At 35.9% G+C, this 25,100-nt stretch overlaps 1 protein-coding gene and 1 long non-coding RNA gene across 2 annotated transcripts in view; one reads left to right on the plus strand and one right to left on the minus strand.

The window, feature by feature from the left end:
• The window catches only part of LOC149085192 (uncharacterized), a 59,765-nt gene extending 34,888 nt beyond the window's left edge, over nt 1–24,877 (plus strand). The window contains exons 3-4 of the long non-coding RNA XR_016192818.1: nt 14,095–14,149; nt 22,520–24,877. This is a non-coding gene — a long non-coding RNA (uncharacterized LOC149085192). The remainder of the gene's footprint in view (nt 1–14,094; nt 14,150–22,519) is intronic.
• On the minus strand, nt 395–11,747 carry LOC149085194 (uncharacterized). Its single transcript, XM_089233054.1, has 3 exons — nt 11,480–11,747; nt 4,942–5,496; nt 395–855 (listed from the first exon to the last, which is right to left on the minus strand). The coding sequence occupies exons 2-3, from the start codon at nt 5,493–5,495 to the stop codon at nt 726–728; spliced, it is 684 nt and encodes a 227-aa protein (XP_089089180.1). The 5' UTR covers nt 5,496; nt 11,480–11,747; the 3' UTR covers nt 395–725.
• Nucleotides 24,878–25,100: the final 223 nt, after the last annotated feature.

Genomic DNA, 25,100 nt, shown 5'->3' on the forward strand with positions numbered 1-25,100 from the left:
AAATGAAAATGACTGATCATTTCCAAACACATGTAAAATACTCTGAATATTTTCTGGAAACTTGTCCAATAACTTCTGGATAAGAAATCCATTCGATTTTCCTAAAATTCAGGAAATTTCTAGATAGTCAAATAAGGGAACAGTACCAACCTGTGTCAAACAGTGGTTCAAACAAACAAGTAGTTTATTGCAGTACGGTATTTGTTTGATTTCGACTTATATGTTGTTTCCTGTGATCAATAGATTGTGGTCATCTTGCTCTGACACTATTTAGAACAGATTTGGAATAGCTCAACTATGGCGTTTATGCTTCAGTTGGAATGTGAACCCAGACAATGCTAAGTGTCTTATCACAATGCATAAATTAATTTGAAAAAATTGATAAAGATCGTCATTTTTCTTCAACATAATTTTATTTCATTAGATAATCACTTCACTACATTAACGTGTACAAAAACACACACTATACATTAACAAACAGGATCGAGAATAAGCTGCAATAGCATTTTCTCTAAAACTCAAAGGCGATTGTGTGTAAAAAAATAAATAGATTTTTAGTAACCAAGCAACTGCAGAAGCAGCCTTTTTCTTAAAGAAGAAAATAATGTTTTGGTGCAAACCCTCTGCAGTGCTAAAGAAACTATGACAAAAAAAAGTGCAATTGATGAAAACAAAAAAAATAAAAGATGAACGATCAGTCCTTTTGGGTGCATGAATGAACATCATCACTCAGTTTCGTTGCAGACTTGGTATAGAGTCTTACAGTCTTCACCACTTCTTCCTTTGCGAGAAGCTGAATAGTTTTCATTAAAAACAGCACCTTTCTGGTTTTCCAATGCATAACTGGCAGCATACCTGTAAAATAATACATATATACATTGTGCAATATTAACTATTAGCGGTGAAATAACTCATCAGCTTGAATATGTAGGCCTACAGTAATGAAGCTTCCAGAAAATTCCTGTAACATGTAAAAATTAATTTTTTGCATAATATCTGCATTTAAGTCACATTCTTCCAAAGATGCCGGTTTAGTGATGTGAAATAATAGGAATAAATGTGTAAAATTTGATTGCCTTTTCTAAATTATTACCATCTCTTGAGACCATGGGTGGAGATACAGGTGCCTCCCCTCTCCCCCTCCCAGCATCAAAGGTGGAGCAAATTGACCTAATGTATATGCGTATATAAGAATTCACATCATCACCATGGATCCCCCTAGACATTCAAGTCTATCTCCTCTTATGCTTGAGACATTGAAAACGACATACAGACACATCACCCATATTTATTCCACTTCCTCCTATTCTATGACTCGCATTGGAAATTTATTTTTTAAACTAATTCTGTGCTTTAATCTTCAGATATGTTCAACTTTCAAATGAAAATTTCAGGAAGAGAAGCTTCAGTGCAAAACATTTCACTCCGATAAGAAGGTTTTTCCATTTTTATTGTGGGCTCTTCAGAAACAAGTAACTATTGCCATTAAAGTAATTCAAAAGGGTCTTGATAAAGAATTAAAAAAAACTTCAAGAAGTGAATGAGTGAAAAAATGTTTTATCACACTAGATACAAGGTTTCTAGGTTTTTGCTATCACATGCAAAACAGCTTGCACTTATGTCACTTTCTGAGACTAATAAACAAGGCAACCTTTTGCTTTCAGGGTCTAATAGACCAGAACTTACAGTTTAAAGTAAATTCCATACGACTGAAAAAATACTACCATACCTCAGCTGGGATTTGGAAATGTCATCTGAAATAAATCCAGGATTTTCAGTCAGTTAAGCCAAAACAAAAGAAAAAATTGACATCTGGCGAAGTTAAGTAACAAGATAGACTTCTTTCTGGTTATGATCATAGGCATAAAGTTATTGGAAATATTAGAGGGGAAAAATCCTATATTATGGAGATTTTGGCAAATACTGGCAGGGGGCCATGGCCTTTTTAAGAAAGGGCAAGTTTACACCTATGATTGTGATAATGTGACAAATGTGATTATTTTGATTTTGAATATCTTTCATACAATACTGCCAGCTATTTTCAAATATATAGGGTGTTATGGAGAAATGGTTTCAAAATCAATGAGTCAAAATACAGTGTATCACAAAATTAAAAAAAAAAATATCTGAATTTTTATATAGTTTAAATACTAAAATTAATACTAAAATTAAAAAAAAAAGTTGTTGCCCTGTCTCTGCTGGAGCTAACAGAAAATTCCATGTTTCCAAGTGCATTATTCGCTTAGATATTTGATTTCAAAAACAGGATTAAAGTTGGCAAAGAACAGCATAAATGAGGGAAAGAAGTGTTGTCTGTAAGTTTATAATGTTCTTTCCCAGTCTCTCTCCGATTTTTAAAAATCAAATATCTTGGCGAACATTGCACTTAGAAACATGATTTTTCTTTTATTGGCTTCAGAATAGACATGGCAACAACTTTCTCTAATTTATTTTTTAAAGACAGGGTGTCCATATAAACATTGAATTTTTTTATTTTGTTACACACTGTATTTTGACTCTCAAAACTGGTACAGAGTGATTTTTGAACAAATTTCGAGCATTTTTTTAATTGAAATCATTCTTCTATGATGAATGGTTCATGCAGTGATGGTAACATCAATGAGCAAAATTTCCCTCAAAAATTTCTCGACTAAATTTTCCCCACACATTCCGAAAAATGTGCTGCTATCTACTGGGGAAAATATGTATTCAAGTATTTTTACATTAGGAAGTATTGCACTGCATTTATTTTTTTATTTTTCAAAAAGTTCTTCTATTTGATGAACTCTCAAAATTTCCCACATGAACAAATTTTGGCCAATTTTTCCCACGAATATGGGAAATTTCCCATGAGTTACCATCACTGGGTTGATCAGGTAAAGGCTGAGTTAGGACTTGCAGGACACTCTGTACCTATAATTTTAGCCCCATCTTAAGTTTTATTTTTCAAATTTCATTTATAGTATTTATCAATTTCATGATGCCATCATATCTCATAGTTTTGGGTGAATTTCCAGACGGTAACTCAAATAGTGCTATTATTTTATCTGGCTTTAACATATTTGTTGTGTAACATGCAGTGATAGATATTTTCAAAATGATACTAAAATTTCAATTCTATTACTTTACTTTTAATAGCATTTAATTAAGGAATTTTTTTGTCTCTAGATCCTCGAAAGTACAGTTTATATTTCAAAAAGTTTGATACAATGCTGATTGATCTTTCACCTTCATAAAAACAAGTATAAGAGATTTATTGAATTGTTTCACTTTATTCATCAATATTTCATCTAAATTTACATCAAAGTTGGTTCCATTTATATACAGGGTGAATACTTAAGTCTGTTTCACCTCAAATAACTTGTAAAACGTTGGTTATAGAAATATACTTTCAATTAGAAAAAGTATTTAAAAATAACTTTTTTTCTATTTCAGAGATATGTCATTTATTTCATCAAGGATCATATATGTAGCGAGACAGAAAATTCAATTTTTTATATGGTCATCCTGTTCTCCAACTTCCAACTAAAAAGTTGTTGTCCTGTCTCTCCTGAGCACAACAAAAAAAATTCCATGTTTTCAAGTGTAATATAAGCTGAGATATTCGAATTAATAAATCACTGAAAATGAGGGAGAGAACACCATGTAAAGTGCAGAATGAGCTTAGTTTTGAGTCTGTTATTTTATAGTTTATACGTTTCTTTTCCTCCCTTTCAGTGATTTTTTAAGACAAAGTATCTTAGCAAATATTACACTTAAAACATTGAGTTTTTTTTTTGGACTCGGGAAAGGCAGGGTGACAACTTCCTAATTGGAAGTCAGAGAACGGGGAATTGTATTAAAAAATTAATTTTGTATTAAAATAATGGCCCTTGGGTAAAGTAAATGACACATCTAAAATGAGAACGTTATTTAAATACTTTTTTCTAACTGTATATATACTTCTATAGTCACCTTATAAGTTATTTGAGGTGAAACAGACTCAAGTTTTACAGGTGCGAAGAGTGCGACAATACCATGCCGCTAAATTTTAGGGGCCGCAAAACGGGATAAAATTACTTTGATTGCATTTCGACTTTAACTTCTTTACAAAGTACATAAAAGGTTAAATTTCTGTCCAAAACAGGGAACTCCAGATATTCAGCCATTGAACCCTCAGGACTAAGGTTTCGACAATCCCCCCCCCCCAAATATTATGCTATGAGGTGGAGGGGTTTGCAGATGGACCTGATGTCCCGGGCACTGGACTAACGGGGGTGCTGAATTTTTTTTTAAATCAATTATTTAAAATTGTCCGTTGTGGAGGGGGGGGGGTTGGCTAAAACATGCTCTTACTCCGGCTGAAAGAGTATCCAGTTGCGACCCTGGGTAGATGATCGGTTCTCTATATCAGTGGTTCTCAACCTTTGGAAGCCCACGGTCCTGTTGATTCCTTTTTTGCGAGTGGAAGGCCCGGTCATACACATGACTAATATGAAATAAATGGGTAAAAATGAAAAGGTGAACTGCTCAAGGTCCGGTTTAACTGATGGGCCCGGCGGTTGAGAAACACTGCTCTATATAGCCTCGACAACCCTTCCACTATGGTTCCCTGCATACAGATATTGTAGAGCAGTGGTCCTGGAGGAGGGAGGTCACATTTGTAATTATTTCGCTGGGCAACAAGCACTACTGTCCAAATTTATTGCCGAATGGCTTTTTTGTTACCATGAATAGTAGTTTTTATAGTCATTCTTGGTTGCCAAGTGAAAGCTTGTGATGCACCAGGGTGCCCACAGGCAATGGGGAAATCAGTTTTAGAGGGCCGGCAAAGCTGCTTTTTCACCGGGCCGCAAAATACTTAGGTCCGTCTCTGCCTGTAGGCTATATGTTGATATGAATTGCAAAATCAGCTTTAAAAGAAATAAAAATAAGAACTTTTGGGAATAAAATTGTCCTTACCCTCCAATTTGTGCTATCAGATAACCAACTTCTCTGCCATCAGAAACAGCTTCCTTGCTGGCTTCGCACATGTATTTCTGAACGCAGCTGTTGTTATTTGTCAAGACCGCTTTAACGTATCCTTTCAGAATGGAGGCACTAGCCGTTGCCGCGTCATCTAGTACAGCCCTAGATCCTCTAGAAGTGGCGGATCTAGCTCTCTGTCCTAAAGTACTCTTCAGCATGTCCAGCACGCTGACAAAGATGTTTAGGATCTGTTTAGATGTTGCCGCACTTTCTTCGTCGTTGCCGAAGATCAACTTGACCAAAGTACGGATAACATTCTTCGAAGTGAGAAACTGCGACACTTGCTTCTTGTTGCCATCCAAGTCATTTGTTATGGGTGAGACTTGCTTGCTAAACTTTCTCTCGTCGTATCTAGGTGCTCTGGCACTCACTGCTTGTGACACTTGTGCATTCTTACCAGTTGCACTTGCAGTTTTATCTTCATCTGGGTTTGGATGAGCCAAAACTGATGCCACAAAAACAACGCAAAGAACGATACTCCACTTCATGCTGGAGAAATAGAAGAAAATCACTGTAAATTGTTAAAATATAGATACAATTTTCAGCTACTACATTCATCTTGAAAATGGTTTCTGCAGCGCCGTCTTAACGCATGGGCCTACCCGGGCACCTCAAGAGAAGAGGGGCCTCACAAAAATGAGAACTGGTTCAGATTTTCGAGAATTCGCCAGGAAGGGCCTCAGAAAAATCACTTGGCCCGGGGGCCCATGATGCTCTTAAGACGGCCCTGGGTTTCTGTTGTTCATCCAGTCAAACCAGAATAACAATCGGGGTCCAATCGTTTATTTCAATCTATTTGGGCATAAAATGAAGGCTATTGATTTCTTTGCAAATTAACATTCAGTATATAAGTTGCATAATCTTTCAACAATGCAAAAACGAGTCAATGTTTTCCCCATCTAAGCTCACTGACACCCCCCCCCCCTTAGAACCTCTCCAAGGGATCCGGGGACCCTGGTTTATCACAATCTTTTTTGAATGGTGATCCAAGAAATATTCTTGAATGAACATGTATCATTGCTAGTGTTTCTATACAGGGGGATTCCATAATTCCCCTTGCCGCATTGTACTAGCGAACCGTTGATCCTACTGGCATACTTCCAATTAGAAAATGTTTCCAAATAATGTGTAGAACTCAGATACGTCATTCATGTTGCAAGGGATTCAATTTTAAACCCCTAACTCCCCTTCAAAAGCCCAATTAGAAAGTTATTGCCCTGTCTCTCCTGAGGCCAACAAAAATATTACACGGTTTTAAGTGCAGTTTTCGCTGAGATTTTGAATTAGAAAATTGGAGAAAAGGTGGGAAAGAAGCGTCTCCGTTAGTTTAAGCTGTTCTTTCCGAACATTTCTCCGATTTTTTAATTCAAATATCTCATCGAATATCGCACTTAGAAACGTGGATTTATTTTTTGCTATCTTCAGGAAAGACAAATACAACGCCACAACTGGCAAAATGCCCAACGAGTCATGCCCCACGATGCAACAACTTTCTAATTGGGTTTTCGTGGGCAGGCATGGGCATAAACTTGTATACGGCCTATAGGCCTGAGCGCGTGTAATATTTCCCACCATCTCCATAGTATAACCTACGGAAATATTAGGTTTGAGCTCCTCCACAATAATTCTGAGCCCTCCCAATATTTCCAATAACTTTACTTTTTTTGATGACAGGGTGTCCGTATTAAAAAATTAAATTTTTCTATTTTGATAACTATACAACCCTTTGCAACATGAATGACGTATCTGAGTGCTACACGTTATTTGGATACTTTTTCTATTTGGAAGTATGCCTCTAGAACAGAGCTTCTCAACCGCCGGACCCTGACACAAGTCACACCAGGCCTTGAGTGATTCGCAGTTTCATTTTTCCTATTAGTGGAGTCTATGGAGAGGCATTTCACTTGCAAAAAAAAAAGAAATTTACTGGGTCGCGGACTTCCAAAGGTTGAGAACCACTGTTTTACCAGTAATTTGCGACAAGGGGAATTATGGAATCAATCTGTAGACATTGCTGATAAGTTAACCAATCGTGACATTTCTCACTCATTTTATTCATTCATCAATCTTAAGCCATAGGCGGAGATAGACTTGGAAGTCTCGGAGGGGGGGGGGGGGGGACGATGACGATGATGTCAATTCACATATGCATATATACATTAGATCAGTCAATTTCACCTTTGACGCAGGCCCCCACGCCCTCCCTGTATCTCCGCCCATGTTTTAATCACGTAGGCGTAAAGTTATTGGAAATATTAAAGGCAGGTGGGGGCTTTAAGCCCAATATTTCTATAGGTATTATGATGATTATTGGAGGGGGAGGCACCTGGATACAAGTTTACGCCTATGTTTGCGCAAAGTATAAGAAATTTTTAAATTTTAGTATAAGAAAACCTTTTGTTTTCTTTCATTGAGAGTGTGCATTGAGACATCTGTGAAGAATTGTGTTCAGCGTTGAAACTTAGATGATTTTAGTAAAGTAATTAACTGATTGTGTGCCAACCCAGTTTTTTAATAAAAAATAAATAAGATCCTACTCAAATATTATCGTACGATGCTTCCTTCCACGATCACTTTTTTTTACCAAAATATATCAAATCCTACGCATTTCCTCCACAACCACATTATTTCATCGCTCTAGTGACATAATGTTACGCCAGTAGAATAACGGAGGTACCATTGACCCAGATTTGAGGACGATGACCCAAGACCTGATGAGGACGCCTTCGAGCAAGAAAGCCGGACCTGATATCCTCGAGGACGCGAGCAGCAAATACCATTTTACAATGCCGTGACCTCAGTCTGTATAATTTAGCCTCGAGCAAGTTCCGCCTGCTGCAATGCCGAAGTAATGGGGAGAAGCCGCCTCTCTTTCTGGCAATACGGTACCCTGAACAATTTATGCGTGTGTGTTAATGAGGTTTTGAGAAACAACACGTAATGTCAAAATGTCAAATATAACCGCGACGTAATGCTCTCTTTAATTTCAAAAGGTAACAAATGCCTTTGTTATTTCATGGTGCACTGCAGGCGAGAGCTAAAAACAGTATTCATTCCTTTTACAATGCCTTCTATAACAATCCCTTTTTATCTCTTTGGAAACATTTAGTCATACATTAATTGAATTCGAAACCAGTTTAATGTATTAAAAATCTGGATGCATAGATTTTTACATTTTACCACATTAATCGTAACATGAAATCAAAGTGATCATGAAGCGTGAAGAATCATTATATTTTTGAAATTTCCAGTGCGATTTTTTATTGACTCATTTGTACAGGATTTGAAAAATTCGTATCCTAAGAGTTAATGAATTTCATTAATAATTGTCCCAGCTGAACAATATCCACTTAAGTTATCATCATAATACCGTTTTTACTGTTATTCTGATGATAACTTAAATGGATATTGTTTATCTCAGCTAAACAATATCCACTAAGTTACCATCAAAACAGCAGTAAAACCAGTATTATTCAAAATCTAATTGGAATCCATGTTTAAGGAGTGATTTTTTGTGGTCCGAATCAATTCTTTAGAACGAGAGCGTGCTACGTTACATCAAAATTAATTTAATTAGTCATATTCAATTCAACGATCGCTCATTTCACCGGTCATTAATTTATTTCGTATTGAAAAGAAAAAATTCAAAAGTATATATTTTTTCTCTCTTGTGATGATAATAATAATCTTCGAAAATGTTCCAGGTGACTGCCCAGTTTACGATTTAAAATAAAAGAGAAGTTAATTTTTTTTTCAGCAACATATGCTCCGACGAATTGAGCGGTTAATTTATGATGTCGAATAATAATGATAAGCAGTGACTATTACGGCCTCCAATGAAGTTTGTTCAAAAGATCATGAACGAAAAATAAAAGATTCCCAAGCAATAGAGCGTAAACATTTCCGCTTTTCTTTCAGGGCCGAACACGTGAACTTGAAATCGCTTTAAGCATGACCGCATTTTTCTTATTCGAAATCTCTCGGGGCCCGAACGAAGGTAGAATCATCATAGAAGAGCTACAAAAATGCTATGAACTTCTTATACAGTAATACTCCGACTTACGATACCTCGAGCTGCGCGCGCAATTTCGGAATTACGTGATTTTCTGTGAAAAATTTACATTTCTGAAATTCATTCATAATCACGGGATTATTGCTGAAATAGAGATTATCGAGTGATAGTTATGTAAAGAATTGTTCTATTCGATCAGAACGTTATATGGGGTGAAACTATACTGATTTTTGAGAGGCCCAAAATAGTATATAAAGGTGAAAACTTTGCAGGGATTTGAACATGAAATCCCTAGGCTTGTTTGGTATCTTCCATTTTTTACAAAAAAAGTCCCAATTTCATACCTGATGTGCAACGCCAATTTTTGATGAAAATGCGCCTGGTCTGAAACTTTCAATTAACTTCAGACTGACATTTGTCTTCTTGCCTCCAAATACGAGCAGCTCATTTCTTTCGATGGGCCAAGATTTTGCAATGCTTATCGAATCATTCAAAGCGTTTAATACATGACTTTCATTTGCACAGATTTCAGTGGAATAGTCTTTTTACTGTAAGGCCAGACGTAGCCCAGACTCTTTTTTACTGGGCCGGATTGCAGTCACAACGCAAATGAGATTTTATCAATATTTCTATGGCAAACTGTACCCCGACTAACCGACTTACGCGGTTGTCGTCGGTCCCACCCATCGCGTAATTTCGGGGTATTATTGTACACGATAAAAACTCCGTTTTACGACGTTTGTCGGAATCGTAGTATCTCTCACTTCCCAACGTTAAAACTTAACCGGGATATACAGTATAAAAGTATTTTTATGTAATAAAATAACGAAGACAAGATATATGTGATGTATCCGATTTCGAGGTATATCGAGGCACGATATAACAGGATTTCACTATCAATTTGGAAATTTTAGATCTATTATTTGATCCTGAATTACATCTATTTTTAAATCTGACTTATTGTATTATCCTGGGTATATAATCCGCAGATACTACGTTAAAACTGCTGCTTTTCCCTGGGACGTTGGAATATAAATGAATATTTTAAATACCGATTGATAAATAATTTTTTTCTTCAAGTATTTATAGATAGCTTATAAATGCGAATAGAAAAATCGACTTTGGTCAAATTAGCGGATTTCGCATGTACAAATTTTACGAAGGAAATTACGGCAAGTTGCAAACTAGTGACAAGCAAACCATGCTTATTTTTCATTTTCCGGGACTTATTAGACCAATGGTTACAGTTTATAGAAGATTCCAAATTTCTGGACAAAACATACATGTCCAGCTGGAACTGCATACATTTTATTTTGGCACTGCTATCGATATACACTGTATATATACTGTATTCGTTTTTAGTTTCGTTTTCTCGTAAAATCACTTGATTATTTAACGCATACAGTAAAAAATATACTAGTTAAATCCTTTTTAAAATCCATTTACTGAAAATTATCTTATTATTAGTCTTTTACTTCTTAATTTAATTTTTTCAATCATTTTTTATTGCTTCGTAATTTTTATTATTCAGAATTAATTTAACTTCAATAAATATCCTTTTTCAACATTATTGCATTATCCTACTATTCCAAATGATTAAATATAAGAAATAATAACACATAAGAAATCTAAGATTTTTTTTTCTTTTAAAGCTTTTCTTCGGGAAAAAAAGAGAATTCACTGCTATTATAAATTTAAAGAAAAATTTTATATATTTTAATATATATACACACACACACACAAGAATTTTTTCAATAATGAAATACAGTGAAATGATATAACGATATTTTGCGGACCAAAATAGTATCGTTGTAGAGGGTTTATCGCTATATCGAGAGGCGACATTATCCTTACGTATGAAAAAATTGATGCTGTTGCTGTCATTTTTACTACATCGGCATTGTTAATACCACCAGAAAATGTGCTTTTATGTATTTATTCGCCGCAAACAATTGTAATTTGATTAGTTTACTAAAAAAATTAACTTAGATGCATTGTCCCTGTAAAGAAGTTTACCGCACTGCACTTTTGTGTCTTACACAGAGAAAGTAGCGATGCCAATAACTTCCTTTAGCTTTCAATGATCTTTTAACGCAAAATATTGATGTTATTAGGCGCTTTCGGGAGAACGAAAACAAGTGACGAAGTTAAAATTAAATTCAAAACGATTTTGAGCAAAATATTAAAATGTATCGTTTTATATATAGCGGTTTCAAAAACCTCCTAAAAATATCGTTATAGAGGAATTTAGCGTAGTAAATGTTATCGTTGTATCGAGAGGAGTTTAACATTAGACTATAGGCAATTCGAAACAAGATTTGAAAAAGTATCTTTGTAGATGGATTTATCCTTACATCGAGTATATCGTCGTAGCGAGGTTTCACTGTATATGGTTTTGATATTAATTTTATAATTTAATATTTACATTTTATATTTTGGAAATAATAAATATCAACTTACATTTGCTTAGTATCCAAAAACGATGTGAATTCTTTGGATAAATAGAGAAATCAACAGGTCGATGAATTTGTGTGTTTGGTGACTTTTGTAACTATTTAGTCCTTGTACCTAAGTTAAGGGAGAATGGAGCAAGAGCACTGCTGGATGGAACAGAACACTGACAACAAATGATTGTCTCGAATTCTCAGAGCAGTATCTTATATAGGCCCCGGGCTAAGATGCTGCAAAGATGACACCTCTTTGCGTGTTATCCCAAGTGATCTCGAATCACGTGACCGTTGAAGTAGCACCCGGAAACGGGCCCGCCTGGGCCGCAGGTGAACCGGTTCGGTTTGGCTAAAAGAACCGTTTTTCTTTTCTTAGGCCTCTCTTCTTTTTTTCTTTCCATATTTATTTATTTCTTTCACTTGCATATGAACTTCTGGAGGAAAAAAAAATTATATTTCATGGTATAATACTGTGTTACGCTGCAGTTGATGAGCGTACCACTGTGGATTGACGAACTAATGTGATATTCTTGTTTCTATAACTCGGAAAAAAAATTGATCTTTGTTTGATTTTGTCTAGTTTCTTATCAGGACTGAATCAGAAAGAATTATATAGAAAATTTTTCATCGTGTTCTAGATAACGTGGGATGACACCATGAATAACTTTGATCACAAAAATAATGTCTGGGTTGCATTACCTGAGAATAGTCTATCTAAATCATAGAGAATGAATATACACGTTGCATTTTTTTTTTTTTTTTTGGTATTTTCTGTTCAATTATTTTGTTTTACGCTTTTGATGGTAGTCTTTAGGTTTTCAGAGTGATCAGGTTTATCGATTGAAAAATGTTTATTGCTTCTCGAGTAGGGGTTAGTCTTCTCTTGTACCCTAGGGCTTATTCGCCTGGCTGTTCGAATCAAACCACTTTTCAAGTTGTATCCGGAACTTCGTGACCATTAAGCGTTTAAATGACAGCATGGTGATGATTTTCTTTTTAATAATGAAGATCGTTAGTTCAGTGACCGCTGGAAACCTAAGGCACGCGTAATAAACGTCTCGAAAAAAGTTATTGGAAATTATTGAACCGACAATGATTGATAAGCAAGTTTCTTTGAAATGAATGAAGAAAATGTGACATTAATGAGTCTTGTTTTTTAGTTCTCTTGGAAGTGGAATTTCATGTTATGTCCGATGAAGAACGCTTTCTGCGAATTGATTCGGATCACATGGATGTTTCAGAATTGCATTTTGTATTCCATATATGTGAGTTTTCTTTTCCCTCTTCTCATCAAGATTATGTATAGTGTATTTTTTGGATAGTCTCATATTGAAACTCTGCTGATAGTAAAATACCAGTAGAACCCCCGTTCATACGACTCTCAGTTATACGACTTTCACACTTATACAACGTTTGGCCTCAGTGAAGATTCGTTCCTATACATTTTAATGTTAAAGTGCTTCATTAGTTTGACGTACAACTTCAACTATTCAACGTTTTCCTTTCAATTCGAACTCCAAATCTCTGGGAAGTGACATCATTTCCATCCATCGAATGTAATTTTTTACATTCTGAAAACAAATCGCTGAAGTACTTTTTCATGCATATATTGTCACCGCAAAGCCATAAACTTTAGCTTAATTGTTGACAGGTACGAATTTTTTTTTTTTACCGGCTATGACCATTTTGGAATGTCAACTCACAATTTATTACCTTTTCTGAGAATTCAGTAGACGCGGCGAAACGGATTTGAATTATTTAAAATGTGGCCATATGTTCATTCAGAATTTTTTTCGAATCTTCACAGCGTTATTTCTGGAGAGCAGAAAAGTGGAATGGTTTCACTTAAGGGCAGTACAGAACTGTTAATAAAAATATGCACAGTATCTGTTCTTTAGTTTAGAAAACTTTTATTGACTTAACATTAAATATCAATCGGCTAAATCAGTGTTTCACAACCTATGGTCCGCGACCAGAGGTAGTCCACGACGATGGTATAGATGATCCGCAAGATGGACCACCCTGCAAGACTTGATAAAATTAGTTCTAATGAAACTTAATTCTAACTGCATGAAAAATTATTCAACCATTGTAATTGATGTTAGTTTTTCCCATATGAGTTCAAATATAAATTATGCCTTTCTACTTTTGTTCAACATACACCATCGTGGTAAATGTCGGGAATTGCGATCCTACGGATGTGATAAATACGGGGTATCCCTAAATTTAGTCAAAAAAATTAAACTTATTGTCTTAAATGTAATTTGTTGCCTCATATGCAATTTGCTAATTGCTGCAGTGTGAGGAAATGAGAAGGACTGCTACAAATCGTAGTAAACAAAAATGTATTTCAAGAGAAAAAATATTCAAATGATCAGATGACCATATTTCATTGAGAAAAACACGTTAAACTGGAATCTTGAAAATAAGTAAAATACGGGACATCGCCAATTATCATCAAAAACGTTGCCTGAAATAGGCACAATCACCAAAAACGTTGATCCTGAAAAATATGTGAGATGAATCTTTATTGTCATAATTATTATAATATAATTTATATGTTATGAAAATGGTGTTTATTCATGACCTTAGTAAATATTATAAATTCAATATTTATTGTTCATACAGAAATTTTCTTTACGCTCTAAGACGAACCAGGTGGATCCCCTAAAAGCTGCATAGTGTATGTATTGTTTTGTTGTGTTGTCTTCCATTTGTATTTGTATTTTTCTATTTGTTTTTTATTGTATGGTATGGTGTCTGTGTATTGTGTTGTTAAATAAATAAATAAAATAAATAATTGTATAAAAAAATTATAACAACCAAAATTAAAGGTATGTCCAGTAATACGGGACACAACTGGTCCGTCGAATTGTTTCAGACATTCTATTCTACTGGTCCTTGGGTTCAGAAAGGTTGAGAAACGCTGATCTAAAAACAAACAGCAATAAAACCTGTTTTAAAAAGTTTAAAATTATGTTCATTTGATCTTGAAAGTAGTAATAGCATTCGACTACTCGAGATTTAATCAATGGTTATGTTATGTCAATTACGACTTCTTGAGTAATTTATAATATAATTTGAAAAAATTAAATGTTCGGGGTATTTTTCTCAAGTATCATTTTTAAGTGACAGAATTTAAAATGTAGTTAAGTGTATTGAATTAGGCCTATAGTAATATTTTCTTTGAGGTCTATGTGAGGAGGTGAATACCACTGTCAAAGTGATATTGTTTCAGTTATGCGATTTTCATATTTATACTGTGCAACATACAGTATATGAGCAACCCATGGCCCCCGGACCAAATGTGGCTCTCGGAGTCATCTGATGTGGGCTGTGACCTCAAACCTACATTTGTAAAAATGAACTAAGCGGCACGTTACCAGATCAACTACGCTTAACATTGACCCGCAACGCAGTTCCCCATCACTTCAGTGGCCCGTGACACATTCCCAAATCATTTAAGTTGCTCATGGCACAGTTCCAGAACACTTAAGTGGCACGCAGCACATTTTCGTATTACTTAAGTTATCCGTGGCACATTCCCAAATCACTCAAGTAACCTGGGGTGCTGTTTGAGATCACCTAAGTGGCCTGCAGCACCAGGGCCGTCTTAAGAGCATCATGGGCCCCCGGGCCAAGTGATTTTTCTGAGGCTCTATCAGGCAAATTCTTGAAAATTTCAACCAGATCTCATTTTCGTGAGGCCCTTTTTCTCTTGTGGCCCCCGGGCCATGAACGAGTGGGCCCCATACCTTAAGACAGCACTGTGCGCCACATTCTCATTTCAATTAAGTGGTCCGCGGCATATTCCCAGATCGCTTAAGTGACCAGCGACACATTTCTAGATCAGTTAAGTGTCCCGCGATACGTTTTCAAACCATGAAGTGGTCCACACTCTCCAAAAGGTTGAGCACCCCTACTATACAAAGTTATGACGCGGCCTCTTGTACGTCGTATAAACGGGGTTTTACTGATATTGGAAAGAGTTCGAAAAAAGCAAACGCTTTTGATTGGAAGTGGAGAAATTAATGATTGTTGATATAGATTTCTATGCAGCAGTTTACCTAAAGATATTAATTATTAATTATTTCCGTGGTAAGTCGGATCATTTTTAACAACAATTCGACTAGATATCTAGATTTTTCATGACTACTATTACTATTAAACCGTACATCGCCTCTCGTCCATATTCCTCTATATCAAGTGTGCTTAAACTTCCGAATAGTGCGGGCCACTTCTTTGGTTTGAAAACGTGTCACGGCGCACACACACACACATAAGTGATCTGTAAATGTGTCGCAGGCCACTAGTGATTAGGGGAATGTGCTGCGGGCTCTACTTGAGTGATTTGAAACAGTGTCCCAGGCAGAGGCGGATTTAACGGCGCTCACCCTGGGCACCTACTTCTGAAGGTCCCCGCAAAACCCTAACTTTACACTTTTTCTAATTTAAGGGAAACCAATATTTTGTTCTGCACCCGGGGGAGGGAGCCACAACCAACCTTAATCCGTTTCAGGCCCCAGATCACTTTTGTGATCTGACACAACACCCCAGGTCACTTAAATGATCTGTAAATGTGCACGGGTCACTTAAGTGGTCTGGGAATGTGCCGCGGGTCACTCTGGTTACGTGCTGCTTAGTTGATTTTTAAGAAATGAAGTTTAAGGTCGCGGGCCACATCAGATGACTCCGATGGCAACATTTGGCTTGCGAGTCATGGGTTGAGCATGCATGCTCTGTGGAACCTCTAATGAATGGGAACATATGCCGGAATGTGCGTGTATATGTGTTGCGAACCTAACGTAAGTTTGTTTCTGTGGAAAGCTTGTTACGTGTTACTTGCATTTTTCATGACTAGGTATCCATCAGATTCTTGCGCATTGTGATAATGCATTTGTTGGAGCCTAAAGTGATTAAATACGCGGCTCGGTGATCAATTACTTTCTCAAAATAAAATAATGCTCTTTCTATATAATACAAACCGTTAGTATTCGGAAACCGTAAGCCTGTATATACAATAGCATTATAAATTCTTAAAGACTAATCCTGCCTAAATATAAGTCTGAAAATACACACTCATCCGGTTTCTCGATCGACGTCATAAGCCCGGACGAATAACTTTCCACCAGCTAAGGTTTCAATGGGCGAATATAAGTCATTCACTCTTTAATCCTCAGTCAGGTAACGGAATCTGGAACTAGCGATGATTAGCTCCGCCTCACACTTTTTACCTTGATTTCTCTTTCGAAAATGCCAGCAGATGAATACAATGAATGTTAGGAATCCTGCTGCTAATGTAAAGAATTGAATGTAGTGCTCAATACAAACTAATCTGACCTTTTCTTAGAGCAATAATTTTCACTTATTACGGGTAATTGAACGTTTCCGGAACAGGTCTATGTAATTCCACAAGGACCGTGCGCGATACATTATTCTTTTTAGAGGATTTTCTTTTAGTATTTTTTATGTATTTCGGGGTCCGAATTATGGTAATATCTGGGTGGAACGACCTTCCGTATAAAAGTCTTCATTCAAAATCTTACCGTTCCAAGTGACAGCCATTATAAACTGATGATTCTGGGGCTGAATGACTATGCATTTTTTATTTTATTTTTAAAGAATGCATAAAGACTTTTCGAAGCGTGTAATAAGAAAAGGATGGAACACAACGAACGAATTCAGAGCTGTATGTAGCGTTACTGGAAAGGTTCCGCTCCGTTCCTTTTAAAATCCAGTATAATCTTTTGTTTCGTTTTCTTATTTATACATACAAACGTTTTGTTTGTTTTATTTATTTCAAATCAACTGCCATCTTATAAACTGAGGCTTTTATGAATGCCAAAGAAATTTCTGAAATACAGTGGTAACATTCTAACAATGCCTTTATAGAGATTGGTCAGGATCGAAACGGTGAAGAGATCGTAAGGTGGTAGAAAAGTTTAAGGACATCCGAAAAATTACTATATCTTGAAAACCTGTGGATTTACACATTTATGGAAATTTTATAGTGATAATTACAAGCAGACAAGTAAACATTCTCCAGTGGGGGAAAAATTGATGAGTGCTGTACTATCTCAGAAAAAAATTGTTGAATTTATAGTAAAGGTCAAAACCTGGAAAATTATAAAGACACACAAACGTGTTTTGTGACGTCAGGGAAAGAAATTTGCATATTCGGCATGTTGACTTAGCAGCTGAGATTGTCTTCATCGGTCTTGCACTGTGAAATCGGGGTTGTCTCTAAAGTGTGGAGATGCCAAAAACATTTATAAGAAATTGAAAAAGGCAAAATTCTTGATTGAGAAAATGGGATGTCTGGTCACGAAATATTGAGAAGAATTAGAATGTTGTTTTCGAAAACTGTTGTTGTACTGTTGTTTACAATTTCATAAAGGATCCCGGAATTATGAACTGAAAAAGCTTGCACACATAGACCCCTTCTCTTACTATCAAAAAAGGTCAATTATTCACAGTGCTTGCGTGAAAAAAAATTTCTGGTGTAATTCAGAAAGAATTGTCTTGAACAAGTCGTACTGTGCGTAATGTGTTAAAAATAATCCGAATGTCCAGTATGCAAAAATGGAGTGCAAACCTTACAAAACCGCACTGACAAAGCGAGTTTAATTCGCCAAAAAGAGTGCATCTCTCGGTACCAAGTGGAATGATGTTGTTTTCTCTTATGAGAAGTTCAATTTAGATGGACCTGATGGTTTTAAATATTACTGGAAGGAAAGACTTACGCCGTGACAGAGTCATATTTTCAAAACGACAATTTCAGAGGTGGATTAGCGATGGTTTTTCATTAAAAAGAAAAACTCCAATTCGTTCATATAAGCTGCAAAATCAACTTAGAGGCGTATCAAACCATTCTGGCAGAAAATCTACTCCCCGAGACATCTTTTATAATTTCTGGACAGTATTTGTTTCAACAGGACCATGCTTCTGTACATGTTTCAAAGTCTTGGTTTGAAGCCGATTCCGCGGAACTCGTTGACTGAACAACCATAAGTCCTGATCTGAATCCTGTGGGAAAATTCTTATTGGACATTTTGACACGGGAAGTGTATAGAAATGGTGCGCAGTACGAAAATAAACATGTCCTTATAGCAGCAATCAAATAGGCTTAGAAAAGAGGATTCCACAGCAAATTATTTATTACTTATCTCGACAATTTTTGCTACAATTGCTGAAAGGTGGGAAAATGAAGGGCAACACACACACACTGCGAATTGCAGTAAATAAAAATGTATATCAAGAAAAAGCCCATCATAAATTTAGAGTAATCATGTTTCTTTGAGGAAAAATACGGGAAAAACTGAGAGATCTTAATTTTTGCAAAATACGGGACACATCCAACTGTTACGAAAACGTTGCTATAAATTGGCAAAATCCACCAATTGTTGCTAAGATTGCTGAGCATTTTTAAAAGAAATAGAGGACTACTGTGTAAAAATCGCAGTGAATTGGAATGCAGTTCATGGAAAAAAATATTGAACATGGCTTAATATTTTAGATTTATAGCTATAATTATTTTGATATGGTTTATAAGTTATGAAACCATCTTCATTCATGATTTTAATTAATATTAAAAATTCAAATAAGCTTGTTTGAAAAAACGGGACGATTGCATAAAAATGTCAGAAGGCTAAAAATACAGCAATGCAAAATATATAGTTCGTATGGTGATATTACTCATGCTATAAGTTTATAGTCCGTATAATTGTTGCGAATATTTTACTAGTCTCTGGATTCAAAAAGGTTGAGAAACACTGATTTCGGAAATTCAAATAATTTGGAGATAAGTCAGAAATTTCAAAATTATATTTTGAATTTTTATCATCCTAACTAATGACAGCAGGGCCATAACTAGGCTGGGGCAAACGGGGCACTGTCCCTGTGCCCCGAGCTGAATGCCCCCCCACACAAAAGTTCACATTTGCTTTGCATAATAATAATCCTATTAAGAGAGGCCCCATGGAAAAGCCAGCCCCGAGAAGGCACACTACGGCCCTGAATGATAGTGCATATTTAAGAAATCCAAATGGGCTAAATGATATTGTAAATAAAATTGGATTTACAGTAGTCTCGTTTATTCGACCTTTGCTGCGTCCCACCGAAAAAGAAAACATATTGCATCAATCGGCAACAAGAACTGTAAGTGGCGAACGTGAGCGTAGTCTATTTTTTGTTGCTTTCGACCCCACCGCAGCTAATTAGTTACCTCGTCCGTACAGTGGCACTCCCGTCTACACTATGATGAAGGATGGTGATCAGTATTAAATAACTTATAAATAAATTGTCGCTGTTGTCAATTGCGATAACAACGGAATTGAAGATCAAGATCAACTGTTGAGCCTGTCAGAACTTCACATTCAGGACAGAGTTAAGGCTCTAGAAACTGCAATTAAATACATTGAGCAACAAAAAGAAGCTACAGCAATCGACATAACGATTCTGCAAAGATGGCAACTTGGCAGGGAAGAAACGACACTCGTCAAGAAAGCAGACTGCGATCAAAATTTATTTAAATCAGCACAGGACTGAAGTTTACTGTTATTTTGTTGTAAAACATTATTATTAGGTCCGTAATGTGTAATTATAACATAGTTTGACATTTAATAAGGATTTTCTTAACACCTCCATTATCGGACATTTTCGCTTATCCGATGTTCTGCCGGCCCGTTTATGTCGGATAAGCGAGACTCTACTGTAGTTTTAATTTTTACAAAATTGAAGAAGTCCAGAACTAGATTGATTAATATATGTATATGTAATATATATATATATATATATATATATAGGAGGTCAAATCCTGATAATACATTATTTCAATCGATATAGTTCTGTTTTTTGCTGAAGATATCTCAAATAAGTAGGTGATTTATTGGAATTCCTCAGGAAGAATTCGGGTTATCATCCTCTATATTTTTTTTAGTATAGTACGTCTTCACGCAAACATTTTTTTTTTCATGTGCGTTAGGTCGGGATTACACTGTAAAAGTTCTGGAAAAGATCACTTATAAAACTTTGGAAACGCAACCAATAAGCGTATCGGTCACATTTTCTCGAATGTAACCAATGCGCTTATTGGTTGTGTTTTCAAAGTTTTATAAAATAACGTTCAGGAAACTTTTATCAAACTTTTATAGTGCTTTTTGGATGGGAATCCCATCCAAATACTACCTTGTAAGATTGACATTGGGACATATACTGTATATAGAGGCATTGGCGTACGCAAAAGGGTTGTTTTGAGGTTCTAACTCCTCCCCCACTTCAGAAGAAAAACTTTTGAAAAACATCCTCGAGAAAATTCTGCGTACGCCTATGTATAGAGGTGTCCTGTGTGTTGTAAGTGTTAACGTGGCCTTTATCTCATCAACCGCCTGTCGTAGAGGTATTATTTCGATGTAAAAAGTACTCAAAAAACGTCCAAAAATTACCCTGTATCAGTTTTAAGAGTGAGAATACAGTGTGTTACAAAATAAAAAAAATCTAAATTTTTATATGGTCCCCTTGTCCCCTAACTTCCAATTAAAAAGTTGTTGCCCTGTCTTTTCTGAGCCAAAAAAAAAAAACCAAAAAAAACCAATGTTTTAAAAATGTTTGCGTGAAGACGTACTATATTAAAAAAATACTTTTAAACTGCAATACTGGCAGAACAAAATTTAGTTCAAAAATCGGAGGAAAGTCGGGAAATAACAACGGAAACTAACGGACACACACACACACGCGCGCGCAACGCTCCTTTCCCTTATTTATGCTGTCCTTTCTGAACTTCTCTCCGATTTTTGAATTCGAATATCTCTGTGAATATTGCAGTTAAAAACATAGGATCTCTTTTGTTGGACTCAGAAAAGACCGGGCAAAAACTTTCTGATTGGAAGTCAGAGAACAGGGGGGACTGTGTAAAACTTTAAATTTTTTCATTTTGTGATTTATTGTAGTTTCACTCTCACAACTGGTACAGAACTGGAAACTGTTCAGTTCATGAAATGAAGCAAAATATTGAAATTTTAGTCACTTAATCTTATTTAAAATTAAACTAAATTTAAAAATTCAAAGTTTTTTCAAATTATAGTTTAATTTAGAAAATATTGAGTCAATGAAATCTCAATCTTTTGCTTCATTTCATGAAATAAATCGTTTCCCTTGGATCAATTGAATCAATTTTGAATCAATATTTCTATTCAATTACATTGATGTCATGCTATTTTTATCATGCTCGCAAGCTGTTTTTAATGCTTTTTTTTTTAAATTTGTGGAAAATTAAGTGTTAAAGTTATGTGAAACTTTATACTGACATAGATTAGAATATAAACTCAAAAATATGAGCAAAAAATTTGAAATAAATCAATGGTTAATTAGTATTTTTAATGATATTTCACTAGAGCATAGCTTTCTCCATGTTAAAAGTTATGAGACCTTTTTTATTTATTTATTGACCTTATTATAGACCTTGCCATATTTCAAAATGAGCAACTTTTCATCCGTTTAGATGTAGCCCGAGCTAAAAAGGGCGATCATATTGAAATGTGATAGTTTTATGTAACACAAATTGTCGTAAACACTAATTATACACGGTTTTTGTTCCATTTTATGTTTTATGTCAAGTTTTTTTTTGTTTTAAAGCGCCAGCTGTGAGTCAAATTTGGACTTTATCAAAATAAAAAACCACTCCAGGTCATGATAAGTATATTGTGCAAATCGCACGTTTTTATGTCAATTGGTTGATTTGTTACTAATTTTTGTGCAGGACTTTCGCCCACCCTATTCTAAATGTATGTTTGGGGCATACTCTCCCCTCGTTGACTTTTATTTTAGGACTTATACGCTGTTAAGCTTGGGCTACTTACTGTTTAAATGTGATTACAGCCATTTTCAAACGAAGACTTTTAGGCAGGGACGCAACTACATGTTTTTTTCAGCTGGGGGAAAGCACGCAGTTTGGCGTCCCCTTGTAATATTAGAAAATATAAAAAAGCTATTCTTCACAAACTTTTACTTCAAATGAGCATTAATACGTGTTTTTTTTTTTTCTTTTTGTTCACAGAGAAAACCCGCTCAGTGCCTGCTATAACCGGACTTTGAAAAATTCCTAACCGGTCAGTTGTTTTAAGATTCTCAATAGGCCAAGTACATGAAACCATAAATTAAGAGAGAGGAGAGAGAAAATTGAATGTGTATAAAAGTCCAAACAAAAAAAAAATGATATGCTAGTGCTGATAAGGAAAAGACTAGATTTCATGAAGCTGCATCGTCAAGCATGGCTTCAAGCAACCACAGGCACGTTGCTGCTGGTTAATCTTTTGAAAATTTGACCGTGAAAAAGACAAGCAGGAGAAAATATGCCGGTAGTTGTTGTGCAGTCATGTGCTTTGGACCCCCGACCTCTGCCTTCACAGACTTTCGTCGTTGACGAGAAAAAAAAAACAACACCATCGAAATCTGTGTCAAAAGGACAAAAATCAAAACAGTGTCTTCTGGCTGGCTGGACATACAATTGCACCTCCTTTTTTGAGTAGTGTCTCCCATTTTACGAGACACAAGAAAAGAAACAAACGCTATTTTGAATCAAACTCTTAGTGAGTCACATTTCCAGAAGAATAGTCACCTTTTGAAGAAAAATTTCTTTATTTATTTATACCTTCTATTCACACGATTTGTATGTGAACGTTTTTTATTCTTAAAACACAAGAAACGTTATTTTTCTCGGACGACCAATACAGCATTATCTGGGTCGTGACTATCGATTCTTGCACTTGGGACATCCTGTCCATAAGAGTACTTCACGCTACATATATTGTCTTGCTAGGGCCGGACCTGGACGAGTAAGAAGGGTACAGCCACCCTGGGCTGTAAAACGGGATTAAAATATATTAATCTATCAATACTTTCATTTTGACTTTAATTACGGCTCTGACCTCTGCTTACTAAATACAGTCTTAGCTAAAAATTTTACGCGATAGATGGGACCGACAATAAGAATGTAAGTCGACTTTACTTAAGTCGGAGATGCAATTTCGCATACAAATACATTAAATAGTGGTTAAGTGAAACCAATATTTCTTAAAAACACCAGTCTTTTCGAAAAAAAACTTCAATCGAAATTCATGTTTTCCTACATGCAATTAAAAAATATCCATTAATATTTATTAAATTTCTCCAAATTATGTGACAGGACAACAGATGGACCACAAGTATTTGAGTTGGTACCCCCGTGGTGGTTAAACGTCCGAGAAGGCGTCCCCACGCAAGATGGATCGACGACATCAGAAAAGTGGCTGGAGTCAATTATATGGTAACAAAAGCATCAGACAGAGTAAAATGGAAAAATTTATAGGAGACCTTCATCCGGCAGTGGATTGAAAATGGTTAATGATGATGATCCGGAATTACAATAATATATACGGAAAACTGGCTGCGTGAAGAGATATTGATGTTTCACGAAAGGAAAATTCATCTCTATCCTCACGGGGACTCGAACCAAGGTCTCTCGTTTGCCAGACGAGTTAGTTCCCCTTGTCACAATTTATTGGCGAATCGTTGATCTTAGAGGACACTCTGTACAACCTATCAAGCATAATGTGAAGATTCTGTAGAAGTTTTAAGGCTTCTTCGGCATTGACGAGCAATGATGTCTTAACAGGTTGGACAATGGCGTTCTAGTTTAATCGAGTTCCAGTCAAACAGAGGCCCGTAAGTCCTTGAAGATTATTGTTAATTTTTTATTAATTTTTTCTCGTCTGTTTTACTTCAATATTTTATATTTTTATTACTAATTCCATTCCGTGTTTTAACGCTAAAAGACGTTTCTTTTACACAATTGAAAACGTCTCCGAGAAAGTTTAGGCTAGAATAAAGTTGCTCAACTTTTAGGAGAATGCGGGCCACTTTATTGGTTTGAAAACGTATCGTGGGTCAGTGATGTGTAAATATGCGCGGGCCATTTGAATGATCTGTAAATGTGCCGCGAATCTCGAGTGACCTGGAAATGTGTCGCTGGTCGCTTGAGTAACGTGGAACTGTACTACGGGCCGCAACTCTCTGGAACCGTACCGCTGGTCAATCAACCATCTGTAAACAGACCGCGAGTCACTTAAGGGATGTGAACTGCACCGCAGGTCACTTGAATGACCTGTAAATGTGTCATTTAGTTGATTTTTACAAAATTAAGTTTGAGGTAGCGGGCCACGTCGGATCACTCCGAGGGCCACTTTTGGCCAGTGGGGCATTGGGTGAGCATATATTGCCTGGGCCCTCAAATTCGTTAAGACGGACCTGTTGACATCAGTGAATGATGAAAACATGACGGAAATGATTCATTTTTATAATGTGCTATACACCGGTGTCGTTCTCGAGGTTGTCCTCAATATCAAGCTGATCTAGAGCAGCTTTCGTAATTAATTTTCGCTTTAATTACCGGAGGGTGTTATTATATATTAATTGGGGGTTTTTTTTGGTTTCGTTTTTGGAAGACACGATCGAGGACATTTTTTAAATTTCTGATTCAATCCAAAGACTTAATAAAAATAGTGTATAATTTTCTATCCATCACTATATAATCAGTCACAAATGTTAGAGAAAATATTATTTTTCCTTCAAGTTTCAAAATTTTCAAACTCCCTATCAAA

Source organism: Pholcus phalangioides, unplaced genomic scaffold (assembly GCF_987345545.1).
Source record: "Pholcus phalangioides strain wild (caught in Gottingen) unplaced genomic scaffold, Ppha-v1.0 ptg000007l_1, whole genome shotgun sequence".
Lineage (NCBI taxonomy): Eukaryota > Metazoa > Arthropoda > Arachnida > Araneae > Pholcidae > Pholcus > Pholcus phalangioides.

Coding starts and splice junctions, on each gene's coding strand:
- LOC149085194 (XM_089233054.1), bottom strand. CDS start 5,495: ATGAAGTGGAGTATCGTTCTTTGCGTTGTTTTTGTGGCATCAGTTTTG. Junction 856..4,941: donor CTGATAGCACAAATTGGAGG/GTAAGGACAATT, acceptor ATTATTTTACAG/GTATGCTGCCAGTTATGCAT.